This window comes from Elephantulus edwardii, unplaced genomic scaffold, assembly GCF_000299155.1.
Source record: "Elephantulus edwardii isolate Elephantulus edwardi_28Jun2011 unplaced genomic scaffold, EleEdw1.0 scaffold00152, whole genome shotgun sequence".
NCBI classification, from domain to species: domain Eukaryota; kingdom Metazoa; phylum Chordata; class Mammalia; order Macroscelidea; family Macroscelididae; genus Elephantulus; species Elephantulus edwardii.
In genome coordinates, this window is record NW_006399902.1 from 6,548,066 (window position 1) to 6,571,815 (window position 23,750).

A 23,750-nucleotide genomic window follows, 5' to 3' on the forward strand; every position below is an offset into this window, starting at 1 on the left:
GATCACTTAATATTCTGCCCAAAGCATCCTTGATTACAGCAACTCTAGGTTTGAATCTGTTCTTCAGTTCCTTGAGCTTAAGAAATGCTGAGCGAGTTCAGCCCTTTTGATTTTCTGACTCTAGCTCCTCTTACATTTCATTGTAGTATTTTGCTTTGTCATTCTGAGCAGCCTTTTGGAATCTTCTGTTCAGCTCTTTAGTATCTATAACTGTGTAACTTTGAACAATATGCCCTGGTGGCACAACAGTTAGTCCTTCTGCTCTTAACCAAAAAGTTGATGATTCAAATCCATCCAGAAGTACATGCAAATCAAAATCACAGTAAAATACCATCTCACATCCATGCTCTAGCAGCCTGGTGGTGCAATTTCAAAGGCATGCATTCGAAGCCACCAGTTGCTCCGTTGAGGAAGGTTGAGCATCCTCCTCCCATGTGATGAGCTGCCTCTGAAAACCCGCTAAAGGGTCAGCTATGGGTCAGTTCCGACATGATGGTACACAACAAAAACAATAGGAAGGGAGCTCTTGTGTCTTAGTGGCATGAAGCTGCACTGCAATTCCAAAGGCTCAAAGGCTCAAGGTTCAAATCCACCAGATGCTTCTCTGGAGAAAGAGGGGCAGTCTCCTCCTTCACCAGTAGGATCCAACGTGAAGGTATACAACAATTAAAAAAAAGAAAACTATAGGGAGCTCTGGTGGTTTAGTGGTAAGGAGTTATACTTCCTATAAAGGGCAAATTTCCTTACAGTCAAATATGTGTGAGAAATTCTACATAAATAGAAATAATTGTATTTGGTTATCTTGTATTTGATTAAGTATTTATAGTCAACTCTGGAAATAGTGTGAAAATTTGCTGATTCAAATAAGAGGGTAAAATCTTGTATGCATAAAAAGTGAGAGATTTCTACAGTAGCTTTTATTGATTATGTATATTGTAGAAGTATGGTTTGCATGCTTCTCTGACTTACTGATTGGTTTCTTGGATTCTGAAGCTTGCAGAAATAGAAACGGCTGTCCAAGAGTTCAATTTCCAGGATTCTTTTAGAGCTTCACTTGCCATGTGTGACTACATGAATTTAAATTCAGTGAACTGAAATAAAATTAAAAATTTAATTTTCTTTAGATTATCAGTCACACTAGCCACATTTCAAATGATCAAGTAGCTAATGGATACTAAATTGGACAATGCAGCTATAGGCCATTTCCATCTTCACAAAAAGTACAACAGTGCTATTTAGAGTCTTGGTACCTCCACAAGTAATACTTACACACCTAAGCAGCACTTTTTAAGAGGTCAGGCAGGAACTTTAACAACCATTGTAGTTGTTGTTTTGCATTTTATACTGGTTTATTTACAAAGTTCATATACATTGTTTTAATAGCCTTTTAAAATACATATATATGTTGTTGATTGCCATTGAGTTGAGCACGACTCATAGTGACCCTATGAAGAAAAGGCCTGAAGCCTTTCTATAACTATCATCATTTATCATAGTTCATAGAGTTTCCAGAGGCATACTTAAAAAACCTTTCTTAAACTGGGAGCTCTGTCAAACACTGTCCACTATGAGTAACCATTATGGTATATGAGAACCCAGTGGCACAAGGTTCAGCATCACAGCCACCCCAGATTACCTCAGTACAGAATTAGAAGAATGTTCCTCCAAAATATAGTAACAACCGGCTTTTAAATACAATGGCCCTCCCCAAGGTCTTGTTGACTGTAAACATGAAGCTTAAGTAAAAAACAACCTCTAAAAACAAACAAACAAACAAAACAAACAAATAAAAAACAACCTCTCCACAACTTTGCCAACATTTGTTGCTTGCTGTTCTGTTCAATTTCTAGTCTTACTGGGGTGAGATGATATCTCATAGTTGTCTTTATCTGCATATCTCTTAGAGCTAGGGATTTTGAACATTTCTTCATGTGCTTGTTGGCATTCTGAATGTCTTCTTTGGTGAAGTGTCTGTTCCTATCCTGTGCCATTTTTCATTTGGATTATTTACCTTTATCTTGTTGTGATGCTCAAGTATTTTATAAATTCTAGATATAAGTCCCTTATCTGACATGTCATTACCAAATACTTTTTCCCAGTCTGTGGCTTCCCTCTTTACCCTGTTGGAGAAGTTTTTGGATGTGCATAGGGATTTGATTCTTAAAAGGTCCCATTCATCTATTTTATCTTCTCCTGGTTGTAGAGTTTTCAGGGTACTTGGAAGACTGTTTATGTTGTGGATTAGTACTTCTAGAGTTCTTCCAAGCTTTTCTTCAATGATGTTTATAGTCCTTGGTTTTAGTCCTAGGTTCATGATCCACCTTGAGTTGATTTTTGTATATGGAGTGAGGTGTGGGTCCTGCTGTTGGTGGAAATGTAAAATGGTGCAACCCCTGTGGAAAGCGGTGTGGTGCTTTCTCCAAAAGTTGCAAATAGAGATACCATTTTACCCAGTAATTCCACTACTGGTAATACACCCTAAAGAGACCACAACTGCCATCCAAGCAGATATATGCACACCCATGTTTATCACAGCTTTGTTCGCAATAGCAAGGAGTTGGAAACAACCTAAGTACTCATCAACAAATGAATGGATAGAGAAGCTGTGGTATATTCACACAATGTAATACTAGGCTGCATTGAAAAACAAGGAACTCATGCAATATTATTCAAAATGGGTGATCCTTGAGGACATTATGATCTTGGCTAAAAGCAGAGAATAACAGAAAGATATTTACTCATGTTTATTGACTATGCAAAGGCATTTATTTGACTCTGTGAATCACAAAAAATTATGGGTACCATTGAGAAGACTCGGAAACCTGGAACATTTAATTGTGCTCGTGTGAAACCTATACATTGACCAAAAAATATTTGTTTGAATGGAACAAAGGAACACTGCGTGGTTTAAAATAAGGGAAAGTGTGTGTTAAAGTTGCAACTTTCCTCCATACCTATTCAATCTGTATGCTAAGCAAATAATTCAAGAAGTTAGACTATATTAAGAAAAACGTAACATCAGAATTGAAGGAAGATTCATCGGTAACGTGTGTTATACAGATGATACAACCTTCCCTGCAGTACGTGACAAAGACCTCAAACATTTGCCATAGAAGGTCAAAGACTACAGCCATCAATATGCATTACATGTCAAAATAAAGAAAAGAGAAATCCTCACCACTGGACCAATAGGCAACATGAATTGTGAGAGATGAGGGAAAGATTGAAGTTGTCAAGGTTTTCATTTTACTTAGATCCACAATCAACATTCATAGTAAAAGCAGTTAAGAAATTAAAAGATTTGATAACCACCATCCAAATACACACACACACACGTTTATTGCTGCATTATTTATAATATCAAAGAGACGGAAGTACCCATCAACAAATGAATGGATAGGAAAAACTATGCTGTTCATATAATGGAATACTTTGCAGCACTGAAAAACAATGAACTTGTAAAACATTAGACAACATGGGGGACCCTGGACCACATAATGCTGAGTAAAATATCTAAGTCACAAAAGGAAAAATACAGCATAGCACCACTGTTATAAAGCAGGTCTGACAAGGGAGGTTGGAAGGAGAATAGAATAAGAAAGGGTAGATAATGACCATTGCATTAGAACAATGAAAGAAAGGACTGTCTTAAATTAATATACAATGAGGCATTATACTTATGACAATAGCCCAGAATAAGAGGTATATCATTCCAAAAGAGGACTTGAAGGAGGGGGTGTGGGCAATTGTGCAACAATGAATATTTTTTTTTTAAGTGAACTGGGGGAGGTAGGGCAAGGGTGTAAAATGTACAACAATGAATGTATGAAAATCTGACTTCTTTGTAAATGCTCGTTAAAATCACAATCGAAAATTTTTTTTAAGAAAAAGAAATTAAAAGTGTGTTGCATTGGGGAAATCTCCTGTCAAGGACCTCTCCAAAGTGCTAAAGAGCACATTAATGTCAGCTTAAAGACTAAGGCATGCCTGATATAATTACTTCCAATGCATCTGAAAGTTGGATAATGAGTAAATATAACTTAAGAAGAATCAACACCTTTGAGTTAAAGTAATAGAGTATTGAATATCCTCTTATTCTGTGAAAAGAACAAGTAAGTCTGTTTTGAAAGGAGTGCATCCAGGTTGCTACTTAGATGCAAAGATGATGAAACTTTATCTCATTTACTTTAGGCATATTATCAGAAGGGGCCAGTCCTTGGGAAAAGACATGTTGGGAAAGGGACAGCAAATGAGAGAGAGAGAGATCCTCAACAAGATGGGTTGATACAATGACTGTAACAATGGGCTCAAGTACACTAGAGCTATGAGGGTGGTGCAGGATAGATCAGGTTTCCTAAGTGTTATTCACAGGGTTGCTATGAGTGACAGTCAGCTCAAAAGCACCTAACAACATTATACTGATTTTACAAAGCAATTCTACTAATTTGTGATTAAAAATGCATACCTTATTACTTAAGTTAGACAACACAGCTTTTGAGAATTATTGTGTGTTAAATCCTTAATAAAGAAATTTATTATGTACTTTAATTTAGAAAGAGCATGTTAATATGATTTTGATGGAAACAACTTTTTTTATCTTTAAACACCTTTTTAAAAAAATTTAAGTGAGTTAAGAAGACTATTCTCAATTTGTTAAGATAAGTAATATTCAAATTGTAATTTTCTGCTAAGCAAAAATTAACCCCAGAAAGGAGATGACAGATTCTATATTCAGAGAACTACAACTAATTCTGAACTTGATCAAATTACAGGGGTTTTTTTGGTTTTTTTATTTTTTTTCTATAATTATATTTTATTAATTTTCATAAACATTTACAGAGATTTTGGGTTTCCATTCATTCATTGTTGCACTATTCTCTCTACCCTCCTCCCAGTTTTTTGGGTTTTTTAAAAGTTTAATTTAATTTTATTTTTTTTATTCTGTTATTTTTACATGCACAGTCAAATCAGATCTGACTGGTACAGGAGGAGATTGCCTCCTTCTTCTCCAGCAGAGCATCTGGTGGATTTAAACCACGTACCTCTGGGATTGCAATGCAGCGTCTTGCCACTAGGCCACCAGAGCTCCCTTCAAATTATAGTTTTTCACTAAATGTCAAATATGGAAATGGAATGTTCCCAGCTAGATATTTCCGTTGCATTTAAGGAAGCTGAAAACAAGAAAATAGCCACCTCAGACTTCAATTAAGTAAAATTATTGAATACCCTTAAGAAGGCAAAGAAATAAGTAAGGAATACAGGAGTTGAACATAATGTACAAAGTTGGCCCTCAATATCCAAATCACTCCATACCAAAATCCGTGGTATTTTATACCCCTACTATAAAGTGAAATAATATTAACACAGAAGCAGACACATCCTTCCATACAGTTTGAATTATCTCTAGATTGTTTCTAATACCTAATACAGTGTAAATATTAAGTAAGTAGCATTTACTCTCCCTCTTAGCCTTTGAAAGTTGTTCTGGTGGTGGTGTGGTTAAACCATTCAACTCATACTCAAATATCAGGAGTTCAACCCTACCAGATGCATCACATGTTACTAAATTTCTGTAAGCCTATTTCCTCATCTACAAAAGAATCTCTCTAGGCCTGTTTCCTCATCTGCAAAAGAATCCTTTATAAAGTCACTTTTAAGATTTAATTCAGTTGCTTCCTATGTTTCTGAATCTTGGGCAATGAACAAGGAAGACCAAAGTAGAATTTGTATCTTAGAATCTTGTTATTTAATAGATTACCAAAAGGGCAAATAAATCTGTCTTGGAGAAAGTGCAACCAGGGTCCTCCTTAGGGCCAAAGATAGTGAAACTTTGTCTCACATACTTTGGGCATGTTGTCAGAAGGGGCTGGGCCTTGGAAAAAGATATATACTAGGAAAGGTTAGTCAAAGACCTTCAACAAGATGTATTTATACTGTAACTTCTACAATGGACTTAAGCATGACAGATCTTGAGAATCATACAGGATAGGGCAAGGTTCAGATCTGTTGCGCATAGCATTCTATAAGCTGTAGTCAATACAACACCTCACAACAAAGTTGATTTTCAGATTTTAATAAAATTCTATACATTCATGAATTAATTTAGAACTGTTTTTCTTTTGTGTAGACTAGCTTTAAATTGCATATTCAAGCTACATGCTGTCACAGACTTGAGGGAATTAAATCAGAAAGACTGCTGTTTATATGACAGATAAATTAAGAACTTTATACTATTGTTTCAAAATAATTTACCTCTGTAGTGCTCTTATAAGGAGCTCTGGTGGCCTAGTGGCAAGAAACTGTGCTGCAATCCTGAAGGCATGCAGTTTGAGGTCACCAGCTGCTTCACTGGAGAAGGATGGGCAATCTCTTCTTGTGCTATTAACTGCCTCTGAAAACCCACTGGAGGGTCAGCTATGGGTCAGTTCTGACTCGATGGTACACAACAACAACAACAACAACAACAGTGCTCTTATGAATAGTGCTTTTCTGACAATACTAAGTCTTTAGTGGTAACTAGAATAGACTTTGAAAGATAAATCCAACATATTAAGAAACTCAGATGAACTTTATGTGGAAATGAAAATAAAGCATCTCTAAAATTCTAGTTTCAGTGTATGAGAAACATAAGATTTAACTTAGTTGATAATGTAAAATTTTTCACACCCAGCTTTTAGGGAACACATATAATGTGCAAAGTGTAATAAGCTTCTTCTATAGAAAGAAGAGCTCAACATTCTTAGCTATATATCCAGTGTGATAGCTAACAATGTAATTCTGCTTAAGAGCCTTTAAAACTTTGCCTGTAATGGTATCATCAAGATCATTCGTTATTTCTTTTTTTTTTTTTTTTTGTTTTTTTTTTTATTTTTATTTTTTTTTCGTTATTTCTTTACTCTTCCATTTCTATAACCCATCAGTTTTTGATTTGTACTAATAGAAACCCTAATATACTCTAAAAAAGAATTTTCATGGATTTATAACAAATACTTACATATATGAAACATTTCTGTATCTTTTCAGAAAAGTCCTTAGAGCCTGATATTGGCAATTTATACTTACACAGTTTTATACTTAAACTACTTAAGCAATTTGACACTTAATAAATCTACTTAAATGAGAAATTTTACCCACACCATCAAAAGGCTGTGCACCTATTGTGACTACATATTGGCAGAGCTGGTAATGATTGCTCTAGTGGCTTAGTTTAATAATGTGTCAGGCTGCTAATTATAATATTGGCAATTTGAACCCACCAGGAACTCCTCAAAGTTTACTCCAATAAAATAAATGTAAGTGAGTAATGATTTGCACTTCAAAAATGCTTCACCTTGCTCTGCGGAGTGGTGCAGCCAGATTCCCTGACTGTGGTCACCACTCTGTTTGACAGTTCAGGAGGAAGAAGTGTGTCTCAGATCTTTTGCTCTCTTGTCAACTTCTAAAAGAAATGATATTATAAAAATTAGGGCAGAAATAAATGAAATAGAAACCTGAAAAACAATTGAAACCATCAATAAGACCAGGACTTGGTTCTTTGAAAAGGTCAATAAAGTTGACAAACCACTAGCAAAACTGACAAAGGAAAAGAAAGAAAAGACAAATAATCCAAGTAAGACACGAAAGAGGCAATGTCACAACAGAACCAACTGAAATTAAAAATTATCAATAGAACATTATGGAATAACTATACTCAAGCAAATATGAAGACCTAGAAGAAATGAATAATTACTTAGAAACTCATAATCTACCCAAACTGGCATAGATTGAAGTAGAAGACCTGAACAGACCCATTACAAAAGAAGAAATTGAAAAGGTAATAAAGCAACTTCCAGCCAAAGAAAGCCCTGGACCAGATGGTTTTACAAGTAAATTTTATCAAACATTTAGAGAGAACTGTCACCAATTCTACATAAACTATTTTAGAAAATAGAGATGGAATTCTCCTAGACTCATTCTATGAAGCAAACATATCCTTGGTACCCAAGTCAGGTAAAGACACCACTAAATAGAAAACTATAGACCAATATCTCTCATGAACATAGATAAAAAAATCCTGAATAAAATCCTGGCCTATAGAATCCAATAGTACATAAAATAATATTTCACCATGATCAAGTGGGATTCATTACAGTTATGCAAGGATGGTTCAACTTAAGAAAAACAGTCAATGTAATTCATCACATTAACAAAGCAAAGAACAAGAACCACATGATCATAATAATTGATGCAGAAAAAGCCTTAGACAAAATCCAATACCCTTTCCTAATTAAAACACTTAGCAAAATAGGAATAGAGGGGAACTTCATCAAAAAAGTGAAACTTATATATGCAAATCCAAGAACTAACATCATTATCAATGTAGAGAGATTAAAGGCATTCCCTTGGAGAACAGGAAATAGACAAGGATAAAAAGGAAAGCCAGAGACTAGGGAAAAAAATATTTGGTATTGACATATCTGATAAGGCACTCATCTCTAAAATGTATAGCATACTCCAGCACCTTAATGAGAAAGATAAGCAACGCAGTAGCAAAATGAGCACAGGATATGAATAGATACTTCACCAAAGAAGACATTCAGATGGCAAATAAACACATCCCTAGCTATCAGAAAGATGCAAATCAAAGCAACTATGAGATATCATCTCACCCCAGTCAGAATAGCAAAATTTAACAGGACAGCAAATAGCAAATACTGGTAAGGTTGTGGAGAGATGGGAACCCTTATTCATTGCTGGTGGGAGTGTAAAATGATGCAACCACTATGGAAGGTGGTATGGCACTTTATCAAAAAGTTGGAAATAGAAATACCATTTGACCCAGCAATTCCACTACTGGCAATATACTCTAAAGAAACCATAATCACAATCCAAACAGATATATGCACATCCGTGTTTACTACTGCATTATTTACAATAGCAAAGAGATAGAAACAACCCAAGTGCCCATCAACATATGAATGGATATAAAAGCTATGGTATATTCATGAAATGAAATATTATGCAGCACTCAAAAACAATGTACTTGTAAAACATTACACAGCCTGGGGGATCCTGGAGTACATCATGCTGAGTGAAATATCTCAGTCAAAACTGCAAAGGAGCACTGTTATAAAGCAGGTCTGACATGAGTGGTTGGGAGGAAAATGGGATAAGAGTGGGATATGATAATGAACATTGCATTGGAACAGATGAAAGAAAGAACTGTCTAAAAGGAATATATGATTAAGCACTATATGTATGACAATAGCCCAGAATAAGAGATATATTATTACACAGAGGACTGGGGTGGGGGAAGATAGGTAATTGTGGAAGAATGAATAAAAGTGAATTGGGAGAGGGAGACAAGAGGGTGAGGGGGTAAAATGTGCAACAATGAATGAATGAATGAAAATCTAACTTCTCTGAAAGTTTTTATTAAAATCACAATTAAAATAAAATTTTATTTTACAAAAAATGCTTCACACACACAAACACAAACCCACAACCAAACCCTTTTCATTTTCAGAACAATTTTGTATACATTATGAATTTTTGTACTCCTGTAAAAGTAAGTTATACCGATTTTATTATCCACACTTTTACAGATAAGAAAACTTAGAGAAATGAAATGGCTTACTATTTAATTGGTGTCATGTAGCTGGAAAATAGAAGAAGCAGGGAACAAACCCAGATATTCTGACCTATGCCTGTAGAATTAAACAGTTTTAAAAGCAACTTTTCAGGGAGTTCTGGTGGCCTAGTGGCAGGAAGCTACACTGCAATCTCAGAGGTGAGCAGTTCAAATCCACCAGATGCTCTGCTGGAGAAGGAGGGACAACCTCCTCTTGTACCTGTCAGATCCAATTTGATGGCACACACACAAAAATTATAAAATAAAATAAGGCAACTTTTCTTGTTCCTGTTACTGAAACAGTAATTCCACAGGACGGCACGTTGTTGTAGTTAAGTGTTAAGTCGCAGGCGACTCATAGCAACCCTATGAATGAAAGTCCTGGACACCTCCTGTATAACTTCCGTCCTCTCTCTAGGTTCATAGGGTTTCCAGAGGCAAGCTATTGTGGAAGTGGATGCCACTCCTGCTTCCAAGCTTGCTTTAATCGGGGAACTTCACCAAACACTGTTCACCATGGGTAACCATTCTTGCATTTGACTCATCAGTGTCACAGTGTTCAGCTTCACAGCAACCATGAGTTACCTCTGTACAGCATTGGGGAAGTCTGTAGTCAGGGACCTCTCCAGAGTACCGAAAAGCAACGATGACAGTTTGGAGACTAAGGTGCACCTGATCCAGGCCATAGTCTTCACAATTACTTGCTATGCGTCAGAAAGCTGGACAATGACTAGGGATGATAGAAAGATGCCTTTGAGCTGTGGTGCTGGAGAAGAGTATTGGATATACCATGGAGTGCCAGGAGAGCAAACAGGTTTGTCCTAGAGAGGGTGAACCAGGCTGCTCCTTGGAGGAAAGGATTCTGAGCCTTCATCTGACATATTTGTTGCATGTTGCAAGGGAAAACCAATCCTTGAAGAGGGACATCATGTTTGGAAGGGTGGAGGAACAGTGCAAATGAGGAAGACCCTCAATGAGTTGGATTGATTCAGTGACTGGGGTAATGAGGGTAAGTGTGTCAGAGACAGTAAGATTGCCACAGTATAGAGCAGGTTTCAGGGCTCTTGTACATAAGATCGCTTTGAGTCACAAGCGACTCGACAGCACATAACAACAACATAAAATACCTATACCCAGACCAAGAAGCTATTGTTTGAACAGAGCAAGGGAACATAGCATGGTTTAACATCAAGAAAGGCATGCGTCAGGATTATATCCTCTCTACATACCTTTTCAATCTGTATGCTAAACAAATCACTCAAGAATCTGGACTTTGTGAAGAAGGATGTGGTGTCAAGATCAGAGGAAGACTAATCAACAATCTTCATTATACAGCAACCGTACTTGTTGAAAGTAAGGAGAACTTGAAGCACTTGTTGCAGAAGATCAACCTGCAATTTGGATTACATCTTAACATCAAGAAAACTAAGATCCTCACCACTGGGCCAATAGGCAACATCATGATAAATGGAGAAAGGATTGAAATTGGCAATGATTTCATCTTGCTTATATTCATAATCAACATCATCTTTATCAGCAATCAAGAAATCAAAAGACATATTGCACTGGGAGCAATGATGTCAGCTTAAAGACTAAGGTGCACCTGATTCAATCTATGTTTTTTTTCAATCACCCACTATGCGTCTGAAAGCTGGACAGTGAATAAGGATGAAAAAAGGATTGATACCTTTGAGTTTTGCTGTTAAGGAAGAGTGTCGAATGTTCCATGGACTTCCAAAATGGACAAACAGATTTGTCTTAGATAAAGTGGAGCCAGAGTGTTCCTCAGAGGCAAAGATCTCACATACTTTGAGCAAGTTGTTAGGAGAGTCTATTCCTTGGAAAACAACATCATACTTGGAAAGATGAGGTGTGAGTGAAAGACAGGAAGATCCTCAATGAGATGGATTGACACAGTGGCCGCTGCAATGGGATCAAGTATATTTGAAATGTTAAGAATGGTGCAGGATACAACATGGTTTAGATTTGTTGTTCATAGAGTCACTATGAAGTCATATTCGACTTGATGGCACTCAACAACAACAACATGCCCAAAGTGTATGAGATGAAGTGTCTTCATCTTTGCCTCCAATGAACACTCTTGATATAATTTCTCCAAGAAGACATATATGTTCATTCTGTTTGTGGTTCATAGGATATTCATTACTCTTCTCCAGCACCACAACTGAAAGGCATAAATTCTTCTGTCATTGTTATTCACTGTCCAGCTTACAGATACATAACCAGCAATTGAAATGGAATTGGTTGTGTCGTCTCTATAACACAGGTTGTTGATGAATCTTCCTCTGACCCTGATGCCACATTCCTCTTCTAATTTGTTTAAAGGAATAGGAAATTACTTAAAATCATATCTTACATAGATTTGAATTTCTAAATAATCTTTTAAAACAATATAAGTTTTTGTTAATGTTTTCATATTTGTATCTTTGTTATCATTTTCTTTCCATCTCTTTGCTTTAGGGTGCAGTACTAGCAGCTGTGTCGAGTCATAAATTCAACTCCTTCTATGGGGATCCCCCTGAAGAGTTACCAGATTTTTCTGAAGACCCTACCTCCTCAGGTAATTTTTTTAATTCACCAAGATGAATCCTTTCTAGTACCTTGTCAATAAACTTTTCCTCTAAGCTTAGTAAGATTGCCATCTTGATTCTAAAGAATTTTGCCAGAAACTAAACCCCATCTGCACATGTCTTTTCTCTTTGATTTTAAGATGAAAGTTATTTTTCCCTCCTACATGGACCACCAGGAGAACAAAGATGTTTTTCTTGCAGTGAATGAAACCAAATTTCTCCCTGGAGGCAAGGATTTTTTTTTTTTATTTCCATCTTACACACTTTGGGCATGTGGTCAGTAGGGACCAGTCCTTGGAAAAGGACATCATGTTCAGAAGGGTGGAGGGACAGCACAAGAGAGTAAAACTCTGCATGAAATGGATTGACACAGTAACTGGGATAATAAGGATAGATGTGTCAAAGACAGTGAGATTGACTTAGGATAGGGCAGGGCTTAGAGCTACGACTTTAACAGCAACAATTCACTTTCTTTCTTTAATCTCAGAACTACTTCTTCCCTTTTATTACTCCAAGTCCAATGTTGTAGTTCATTCAGTCAAACATTGCAGTTCTTTTTAAATCTTTAGATCTTTGGTTGTCTTCTACCTTAACAGTAATTTCTAATGTATTTTATAGTTTTCATCTTTGTTAGATTAGACTTTGTGACAACATTGCTTTGAATTTAATAATTAAATGTAAAACTGTCTTGTAAATTAACTCTTGAAGCAAAGGTAACATTCCTGTCTTTATAAAGCCTGTAACACATATATCCAAATATGTCTGAGAAAACCTATCATGGTTCACAAAATCATATTCTAAAACAGTACTGCCAGTGAGTTATTCTCCAAAGGATTTGTTGATATGTAGGTTCATATATTTGTGTTAAAGTGTCTACACTTTCTTTATTTACTTACTTACTAAACTCTTGGGTCAGTGTCCCTTGGATTTCACTTATCTTCTTTCTCTCATTAGGATCATTCAGTATTTATCATGTGATTGACAATATTTGTTCCTGATGATTTTATTTTCCTCCTCTTTGACTGGTTCAGTCAGTATTAACGTGTTACCATTGGAATCAGGCCCAGGTACCTTCCTAAAGCATCTGTTGTTTATCCTTCACAGTTAACAATACAGAAAGAATGGGTATACTAATACTTCTTTCCTTTTAAGACCATGAGGCAGTAAATATTTCCCCAGTAAATATGTTTCTTCCCTCTCTGTCTGTATATATGGACACACAGCATTTTTTTTTTACCAATTGGTTTGAGCTTATAGCAGCCATATACTTTCTCTTTACAATATTTACCAATCAGGATGTAGAGTTTCCTCTGTTTTGGAGATATCCAAAAACATTCAGAAATGAGAATCTCCAAGAAGAGACTGAGAACAAGGCCTTACTGGTTTCTTCTTATGCTGGCTTGGCAATTACCTAGAATTCATACCACCTGAAAGACCATATTATGGTTGTGTTTATAACTATGTTCCCAGTGCTCCCTACCGTTTCATGTACATGGTTTCACTGTCATTTCCTGTCCACTTTATTCTATCTGCCTACGACTCAAACCTCCTTTTGTCAGTTTAAATTTCTTTTCTTTTTACACTCACATTACAGTTAAACCTATGTAGGGAGAGTGGGTCTGGTCATTGATTTTTGTTTTATGTTATACTGTGCCTATATAATGTAGTCACATATTTGAAATATATTTAGAATAATCTCTGAGGTTTTAGTCAGGATCTCTAATGCTATTTTCATCTTCAGCAATGGGATGGAGAACAGTGTCATCCTTGGATTAGCTTCACAAGCCTAGTCTTATGTCATCCTTCTCCCTGGCTAGAGATCAATGAGCTGTTAAATGTTCCTTTTTGTGAGGAACCGGGTTTTTCTTTTAGGAGAAAAAAAAGTCTACATTTATATTGTTGTTAGGTGTCTTCAAGATGGTTCTTACTCATAGTGACCCTATTTACAACAGGACAGAATACTTCCCAAACTTGAACCATCCTCAAAATTTTTGCTATATTTGAGCCCATTGTTGTAGCCATTGTGTCAATCCATCTCACTGAGATTCTTCCCCTTTTTCCTGACCATCTCCTTGAACAAGCGTGATGTCCTTCTCCCAGAGCTGGTCTCTCCTCATAACTTATCCATAATATGTGAGACTAATTCTCATCATTGCTGCTTCTAGGTTAGCAGTGAAACTCCCTCTCAACTACACAACCAGAACTTACTGCTGTCCTTCCTAAGGAGCATACTGGCTGTTCTTCCAAGACAGATTTGTTTGTTCTGTCCGTCCATGGTATTTTCACTATCTTCTGCCAACAAAGCCACCAGGTTTTTGGTCTTACTCATTGTCCAACTTTTCCATGCCTGTGAAACAGTTGAAAAATACCATGGCTTAAATCAGACATTCCTTGGTTCTCAAGACATTATCTTTGCTTCTTAACTCTTTAAAGAGGTCTCTTGCAGCAGATTTTTGTTTTGGTTTTTTTGTTGTTGTTTTATTTAATTTTTTTTATGCAGCAGATTTGTACAATGAAATACATCATTTGATTTCTTGACTTCTGCTTACATGGATGGGGATTGTAATTTCTGTGTAGATCCAAATAAAAGGAAGTCTTTGCCAACTTCAATCTTATCTTTATCATGATGTTTCTTGTTGGTACAGTTGTGAGATTATTTGTTATCATTAGGTTGAAATGTAATCTGTGATGAACACTATAGACTTTGGTCTTTATCCATAAATGCTTCAAATCTTTTCTGTCAGCAAGCAAAGTTACATCATCTACATGTTGGAGTAGCACACTGAAGTATAGGGGACTTGGTTCTTGTGTGTTTTGTTTGCTGAGGTCCACATGTTTAGTTGCCATTTATGTTATTGAAAAGGTATTTGCAATGAATACCTGCATTGGTCTTACAAAATTGTTTTATAAAGTGTCATGCATTGTTTTTATCACCAAGGCCATATTTTCTAACTATTGATTTTTCTTCATTGTTTCCAACTTTTTTCATTCCAATAACCAGTAATTACCAATGTATCTTGGATACTGCAGAAGTTGGTAAAAAAAAATTAAATGTCTTCATCTTTGTTTAATTATTAGTGTATAAATTTGAATACTATTTGTATCAACTGGTCTTCCTTTTAGTCATATCGATATTATCCTATTACTGAGAACACTGCTTCAGAATGCTCTTAAAATGTTCTTTTTGACAATATGATGCTGTTCTTCAATTTGCCATCCATGGTATACTAAATATGATTTTTTTAAATTAAATACATTTTCTTGCATAATTTTATTCCTTTTTTTTTAGTTTGCTGAGTATTCAGTAGTATTTTTTATTTCCATTCATTCATTGTAGCACTTTTCTCCCTGACATCCCCTCCCCTACAGTTCGCTCTTCTCTTTGAAAGTGACAGAAAAATTCTTTCATTGTTATACAATCCCTTCCCCCAAGTCCACTCCACTATGTAGCCTTTGTTCTGGACTCCTGTCATGACAATAATACCTAATCACATATCCCTCTTAAACAGTTCTCTCATCTGTTTCAATACAGTATATATTATTTATCCCTTCTTTCTCAGTCTCCCCCCAACCCCGATGTCAGTCCCGTTTTTACAACAGTGGCACTATGCAGTATTTCAGTGCAGTATTTGGTTGAAAGAGTGTTTTATTGTAATAACATTTAATTTTAAAACAGCAAAAGAAACATCTTTTATGTTCTGTAGGCATTCTGCAAGCATTTCAGTTGGGGCCTAGCATTCTTTTATGCCTTTCCTGCAGTCACACTGCACGGGGGGAAAAAATATTTTTCTTCTTCTTGGATCTTAATGATCTTATAACACTTGATATGGTAAATAAAAATTATGACCTATGCCAATGAAGAAGAAACATCTATATACTAAAAAGTTAATGACAAAACAATGTTTTGAAGGAAATTCTAATATTCTCCTGTTTTTCAGTGTTATCAAGAATTATTCATACCTTCTTAAAAGTAATTTTTAATCATTATCCATTTTTAAGAAGGCACTGTAATATTATTAACAGCATTATTTACCAATTTAGCTACCAACCAACAAACTTCTTTTAATGAATGCATGGCTGTTTTTAGTAGGCCAGTAATATTTTATTTGGCCTCACATAAGAACTTCACAGATTCTGAGCGAATGGTAAAGCTGCCTGTTTACCAAATATAGCATGTATTTTTATTCTTAAATAGTCCTATCATGCTAAGAAGTAGTAGTGTTTCCATTAGGAAATTATAAATATTAAAAACCACAATTTCAAATTTATCAGCTTCCCAATTTATCATCTAAAGAAAAGTCCAACACGTTGAAGTATGCTATTTATAATATCAGTTTTTCTTTGAGAGATTTTTCTCTTTTTGGATTATAGGAATACATTTATAATGAATGTTACCATAACTAAAATCTCTGTAGATGTTCACTGAAATAAAAAAAAAATAAATATTAAAAAAAAGAGTTATTTGGTTTAATGTCATTTTCAACAGTGTCTTTGTTCTGCTTACTAATTCAAGGCAGATTAATCTTTTTTTCATATTTCAAACCTAAAAAGTCAGAGTTAGGATCCAATGTTTTGATGTCTATAAATGCTAAATAGTAGCAATGATTTTGTTCATGGAACACAAGGACTCATTTTGTGGTGAGCTGGAGGATCATACTTCCTGTGACTCATCTGGTGAGGCCAGCTGTGGCTTAATAACCTACTTGCTCTAAAATCATATTGTTTATTTATCCATATGCTGCCTTCCTCCTAGGACTTCTAGCAGCAGAAAGTAGGTATCCCTTTGTTTTCCTCTAAGGTTTATCTTTTATGCAAAAGTGTTTGGCTTTGCATGGTTTATTATCTGCTTGACATTTTTTCCTTGGCTGCTTGTATGTTAAATGTTTCATTATTAATTTTAACACTGCCTAAGCATAACATAAAAAACTTGGATATTTTGGTTTTATGCGTTATTATTATTATAAAAATAACATCAACTTTTCACTTCCATCATTAGTACATAAGTAGAAAAAGAGGCAGTGTTAAAATTTCAGATGCATTTACTATTTCACATCCGAATTTCAAGCACAAATATATTAATTATTGGGAAAATTTCATTTTGTAATTTTATAATTTGCTTTCAAGAAAACATTCACGGTAAGTAACTGTGCTTTAAACCTGTGAATGTTTGTTTTTCTTGGTTTTGTGATTTTTTTGGTGGTTGTTCTTTTTACATTTCATTACTGACTTTCTTTTTAATTTAAAACAAAGCCATAAAATAAACTGTTCATGTCTCTCAACAAATTAAAAGTTTTAAAAAATACAGATACACAAACAAACTGAAGAAGCCATAACAAAATGTATCAGTATCAGTATCAATATTGTACTTGTGGTATTATTATACTGATTGTAAGTCTCTTCCAACTCCTAGCAAACCTATAGGATAGAATAGAATTTCCCCATAGAGTTTCCATGTCCCTAAATCTTTAGGAAGCCAACTACCACATCTTTCTCACATGGTACAGTTAGTTGGATCAAACAGCCAGCCTTTCAGTTAGAAGGGAATATGCTTTAACCACTGTACCACCAAGGATCCTTGTATTATACTAAAATTTAGTAAAATGTTATAAAGAATCTATTAATTCTTGGCGCGCTCTGGTGGCCTAGTGGCAAGAAGCTGCACTGCAATCCCAGTTCGAATCCACCAGATGCTCTGCTGGAGGAGGGACGATCTCCTCCTTACCAGTCAGATCTGATTTGATGGTACATACACACAAAAAAACCCAATAAAATAAAAAAAAATCTACTAAGTCTTAGAACTGAATATCAATCTATAATTATTTCCATTAAACTTTCTATTAAAACAAAATTTCCCATATTTGTTCCAATCCCAAAGAAAGGTGACCCAACAGAGTGTGGAAACTATAGGACAATCTCACTAATTTCACATGCAAGCAAGATTTTACTGAAGATTATCCAAAAACGACTGGAACAGCACATCAGCAGAGAACTACCAGAAGTCCAGGCTAGGTATAGAAGGGGTCATGGTACCAGGGATATTGTAGCTGATGTTAGATGGATCCTAGGTGAAAGCAGAGAATACCAGAGGAATGTCTATCTGTGTTTCATTGACTATGCAAAGGCCTTTGACTGTGTGGATCATAACAAACTGTGGCTGACTCTGAGAAGAATGGGAATCCCAGAACACTTGATCATGCTAATGCGAAACCTATACTTGGACCAGGAGGCAGTCGTCAGAACAGAGCAAGGGAACACTGCATGGTTCAAAATTGGGAAGGGCGTATGCCAGGGATGCATCCTATCTCCATACCTTTTCAACCTGTATGCAGAACAGATTATCCGGGAGGCTGGGCTCTATGAGGAGAAATGTGGGGTCAAGATTGGTGGACGATTTATCAGCAATCTGTGTTATGCAGATGACATAACCCTGCTTGCTGAAACTGAAGAGGACCTGAAGCACCTGCTGCAGAGTGTCAAGGACTGCAGCCTACAATATGGATTGAGGCTCAATGTCAAGAAGACAAAGATTCTCACCACTTGACCAATTGGCAACATCAGGATGGATGGTGAAGAGATTGAGATTGTACACAGCTTTAGTTTGCTTGGCTCCACAGTCAACACTCTTGGCACCAGTAGCCAGGAAATTAAAAGGCACATTGCCATGGGAAAGTCTGCTGTTAGGGACCTCTCCAAAGTACTGAAGAGCAATGGTGTCTCTCTGGAGACTAAGGTGCGTCTGATACAGGCCATGGTCTTTGCAATCACTTGTTATGCATTAGAGAGTTGGACAATGACCAAAGAGGATAGAAGGAGAATTGATGCCTTTGATCTGTGGTGCTGGAGAAGAGTATTGAGAATACCATGGACTGCTAGGAAAACAAACAGATTTGTCCTGGAAAGGGTTAAACTGGGTGGCTCCTTGGAGGCAAGGATTCTGAGGCTCCGTCTAACATACTTGGGACATGTTGTGAGGAGAGACCAGTCCTTGGAGAAGGACATCATGCTTGGGAGGGTGGAGGGACAGCGCAGGAGGGAAAGGCCCTCTATGAGGTGGATTGATTCAGTGACTGGGATAATTGGGATGGTTGTGTTGGAGACAGTGCGATTGGCACAGGACAGAGCGGAGTTTAGGGCTGTTGTAGATAGGGTCGCTATGAGTCACAAACGACTCGATGGCACACAACAACAACATATTTACCAGGAAGATGAGGAGAGGAGTGAATTATGTAAGACCAGGAGAAATTAGACTATCTGGATGCTAATTAATGATTTAATTTGTTGTCTCATTTTCTTTCGTTAAGTACTTGTAGGTTAAATTACACCTGGCTAAATATGGGAAATTTATACTGTGTTATGCTATATATAAAGAACCTCAGAGTTTCTGAGGGTTAGGAGCCTGAGCATGAGTTCAGAGCTGTGATCTCATCTGAGGAGAAATAATGTCAGTTTGAAGAACAAGGTGCACTCAGTTCAGATCTTAGTCTTTTTAATCACTTGCTGTGCAATGAATAAGACAGTGAATAAGGATGAAAGAAAAATTTATGCCTTTGAGCTGTGATGTTGGAGAAGAGTACTGAATATCCCATGTCCTGCCTAAAGAATGAACAGATATGTCTTGGAGAAAGTACAGCCAGGGTGGTCCTGGGAGGCAAAGAGCAAAGATGATAAAGCTTTATCTCACATATTTTGGGCATGTTGCTAGGAGAGGCTGTTCCTTGGAGAGAGATATCATGATTGGAAAGATAGTGGGGTCAGCAAAAGAGAGGAAGACCCTCACAGAGAAGGATTAACCTAGTGACTATGGCAATGGAGTCAAGTGTGTCAGAGATGATGCGGATGGTACAGGATAGGGCAGGGTTCAGATCTGTTGTTCATAGGGTCACTGTGAGTCATACTAGACTCGATGGCACCTATCAAGAACAACTCACAGCATAAGGAACTCTGATAGTGTAGTCTGTAGGGACTTGCACTGCTAACCCAGAGCTTGCACCCTCTCTGATGGTTCTAATTCACCAATGACTCTAAGAGTGAAAGATGGGCAATCTCCTCTCATGCAAATTACAGCCTTAGAAAACCTGATGGAGGATCAGATTTGGTTCCTACTGAAAGGCAATGAACATTTATTTGAGTGGACTCACAACATTGCAGTTTGATTTCCCCAGCGTAAGAGAACAAACGTCCAAAATAAAACCATAGTCTTTACACAACCTATTTTGGCAGTGATACCCTATAACATCTTCTCTATTCTGTTAGAAATTAGTAAGTCAGTCCCAGGGGAGTTTGATTATGTTGTTGTGTACTCTCCTATGAGAACTGCATTGTAGCTGACTCTTTCCAGAGGCTGTAAATTACTCAAGAGGAGATTGTCTATCTTTCTCCCAAGAGGTATCTAGTGAATTAAAACTGCCTACCCTGGAAGCAGGAGTGGCATCCACTTCCTAAACAGCATGCCTCTGGAAACTCTATGAACTCTGAAAAACTATGATAGTTACAGAAAGGCTTCAGGTCTTTTGTTCATAGGGTCGCTATGAGTCATGCTTGATTCGATGGCATTCAACAACAACCACCTTAGAGTTGGCAGCACAACTCCTTGGGACTAAACTACCAAATTTAATTCTATAAGAGTGTAAATAAGGTCTTCTCAGATGTGGCCCACCATATACAGGTCAATAATTATTGAAATGTAAGACTCTTCATACTTGTAAATGCTATTGTTTCTCTAGGTTTAGCACTCCTTTTTATTCATATCTTTTTTTTAAGTTGACAGATCTGTCATGTCATTTTTTTAATGAAAACATCTTGGAGGTATCAAATGGTACTCTTCCTTCATTGTAAAGCTTTATAGGAGTTGCTACTTTATAGCTGGCAGAATGTTACTAAATTACTTTGACAAATTTGTGTCACTTGGTGGAAACAGACTATTTTAACTTACAAACTGCTTCAAAAATTATAGCATCTATGTTCTGACTTCTCCTCAAAATACCAAATCCACTACCATTGAGTTGACCTTCTCTTACCGAGTTTCCCCATCTTTCTGACCTGAAGCAACTGGTATATTCTGACACTGTGCTACCAGGGATCTTTTGTTCCCTGATTGGATAAAAGCAAACCATTGTATTGCTGTAGAATCAATTTGGACTCATCCAAAACCAATGTAAGAATAGAACTGACATGTAAAACTTTCAAGGCTATAATCCTTACAGAAGCAGGCTGCCCCATCTTTCTCCAGTGAAGCAGCTGGTAGATTCAAACCACACTGACCTTCAGCAGTTCAACACTTAACCAGTGCATCACCATACTTGCTTTTCTGATAGGATACATTAAGAATAGGATACATTTATCATGTGTAAATTTTTATTACTTTTATTAGATCTAGCAGATTCTTAAGTTCAAAATACACTTTCCATTAAAAGACTCACTAGTGCTCATAACTTGCTTGGTAAATAGAATTTGTTTTGTATATACAGTGAGAATACAAGTTGTCCTAGGGTAGGGGAAAAGGGTTTACTACAAAGAGACAAGGGGAACTTTTTTTGTAATAAAAATGTTTTGTATTATAATTGTGATGCTCAAAACTCAGCAAATGTACACTTAAGTAGGTCAATTTCCGTTTTCATAAATTATGCCTTAGTAAGCATAATTTTTTCAAAATTCAACTTTATTCCCAAAGAGGGTCACTGTGTAGGTGATAGGATAATGTGTGTAGCGATGTAGTAGATCCCTGGACGTTGAATTTTGTGCTGTACTTCCACTGTAAAAATTATAGTGCCACAGAAGAAAGGCCTGGAGATCTGCTTCTATGAAGACTATGGCAAAGAAAATAATGTGGAGCCATTCAGTTCTATAAGACGTGAGGTCACTTACAGTCAGAATCAACTCACAATAGGTTTAAGTTTGAAGTGATGCTATAATATAGCAGGAAAGAAAGGATATTTATTTCTCATCAGGAGAACCTAAGCTATATCAAATGCTGAGTTTGTTGAGTGATACTTTAAAAAAAATACCCTACAAATATTTGTATTTAAATAACTGGGAGATAAGTATGGGTCTATCCATTTGTCAAAACTCATTGAATGGTATCCTTAAAATCTGTACATTCTACCTTGTGAAAATTTTATTTATGATATAAAGAATGAAGTTTAGAAATTAAAATGTACTATTGATTAACTTGGCACACACTTCAAAATGAATAGAAAAGAATATGAACAAATGGGTTGATAGACAAGTAAGCATGTGATAAAGTAAATGTAACAAACTGTTATAGGGGAGGAAGAGACTTATGGTGCCCTTGTGAGTAAGGAGCTGCACTGTCAACCTAAAAGCAGAAGGTTCGCATCCACCAGCTGATCTTCTGGACAAAGATGGGAAATCTCACTTCATGTGATTTACCATTTCTGAAAACCCACTGGAGAGTTCTGATTCAGCAACACATACCAACAATAACATGGGAAGGACAGTTTTTTCAGCTTTTCTATATGTTTAAAAACTTCAATACTAAAACAGTATGGAAAATGGTTTTGAAAAACTAGTTTTAAAACTGATTAAGCCTATTTTAACACTGCAAACTTTTTCATTTAGTCCAGAAGAATATCTGTCTCTGCTTCATTGACTATGCAAAGTCTATGAGATCATAACAAATTGTGGCTAATCTTGAGAAGAATGGGAATCCCAGAACACTTGATGGTGCTCATGCAAAACCTATACTAGGAAAAGGAGGCAGTCATCAGAACAGAGCAAGGAAACACTGCATGTTTCAAACTCAGGAAAGGAGGGCATCAAGAATGCATCCTGTCTCCCAACCTTTTCAATCCATATGCAGAACAGAACATTCAAGAGGCTGGTCTTTGTGAGGAGGAATGTGGCATCAGGATTGGAGGTAGACCCATCAACAATCTGTGTTATACAGATGACACAGTTTTGCTTGCCGAAACTGAGGAGGACCTGAAGTGTTTGTTGTAGGTCAAGGACTATAGTCTTCAATATGGATTGAAGCTCAACAAGAAGACAAAGATTCTCACCACTGGGCCAATTGACAGCATCATGATAGATGAAGAACAGATTGAGATTGTTAACAATCTCAGTTTGCTCAGCTCCACAATCAACACTCTTGGCACCAGAAGTCAGGAAATCAAAAGATGGATTGCATTGGGAAAGTCTGCTGTCAGAGACCTCTTTAGAGTACTGAAGAGCAATGATGTCAAGGTTAAGACTAAGGTGAGCCTGATCCAGACCATAGTCTTTGCCATTACATGCTGTGCATCAAAGAGCTGGACAATGGCTAAGGATGACAGAAGAATTGATGCCTTTGAGTTGTAGTGCTTGTAAAGACTATTAAATATACCATGTACTGCTAAGAAAACAAACAGGTTTGTCCTGTTGTTGTTGTTGTTCTTATGTGCCGTGGAGTCACTTTCAACTCATAGCAACCCTATGTACAACAGCCCTAAACTCCACTCTGTCCTGTGCCAATCGCACTGTCTCTGACACTCCCATCCCGATTATTCCAGGCACTGAATCAATCCACCTCATAGAGGGCCTTCCCCTCCTGC

General features: G+C 36.6%; 1 protein-coding gene across 3 annotated transcripts in view; it reads left to right on the forward strand.

Moving 5' to 3' along the window:
• The window catches only part of CASK (calcium/calmodulin-dependent serine protein kinase (MAGUK family)), a 428,386-nt gene that overhangs the window by 282,543 nt on the left and 122,093 nt on the right, over positions 1–23,750 (forward strand). For 2 of the 3 annotated variants that reach the window (XM_006894973.1, XM_006894974.1), the window contains exons 8-9: positions 12,092–12,191; positions 16,955–16,972. In XM_006894973.1, the coding sequence (XP_006895035.1) occupies positions 12,092–12,191; positions 16,955–16,972 (118 nt within the window). The remainder of the gene's footprint in view (positions 1–12,091; positions 12,192–16,954; positions 16,973–23,750) is intronic. The other variant, XM_006894975.1, reaches the window with a different exon arrangement.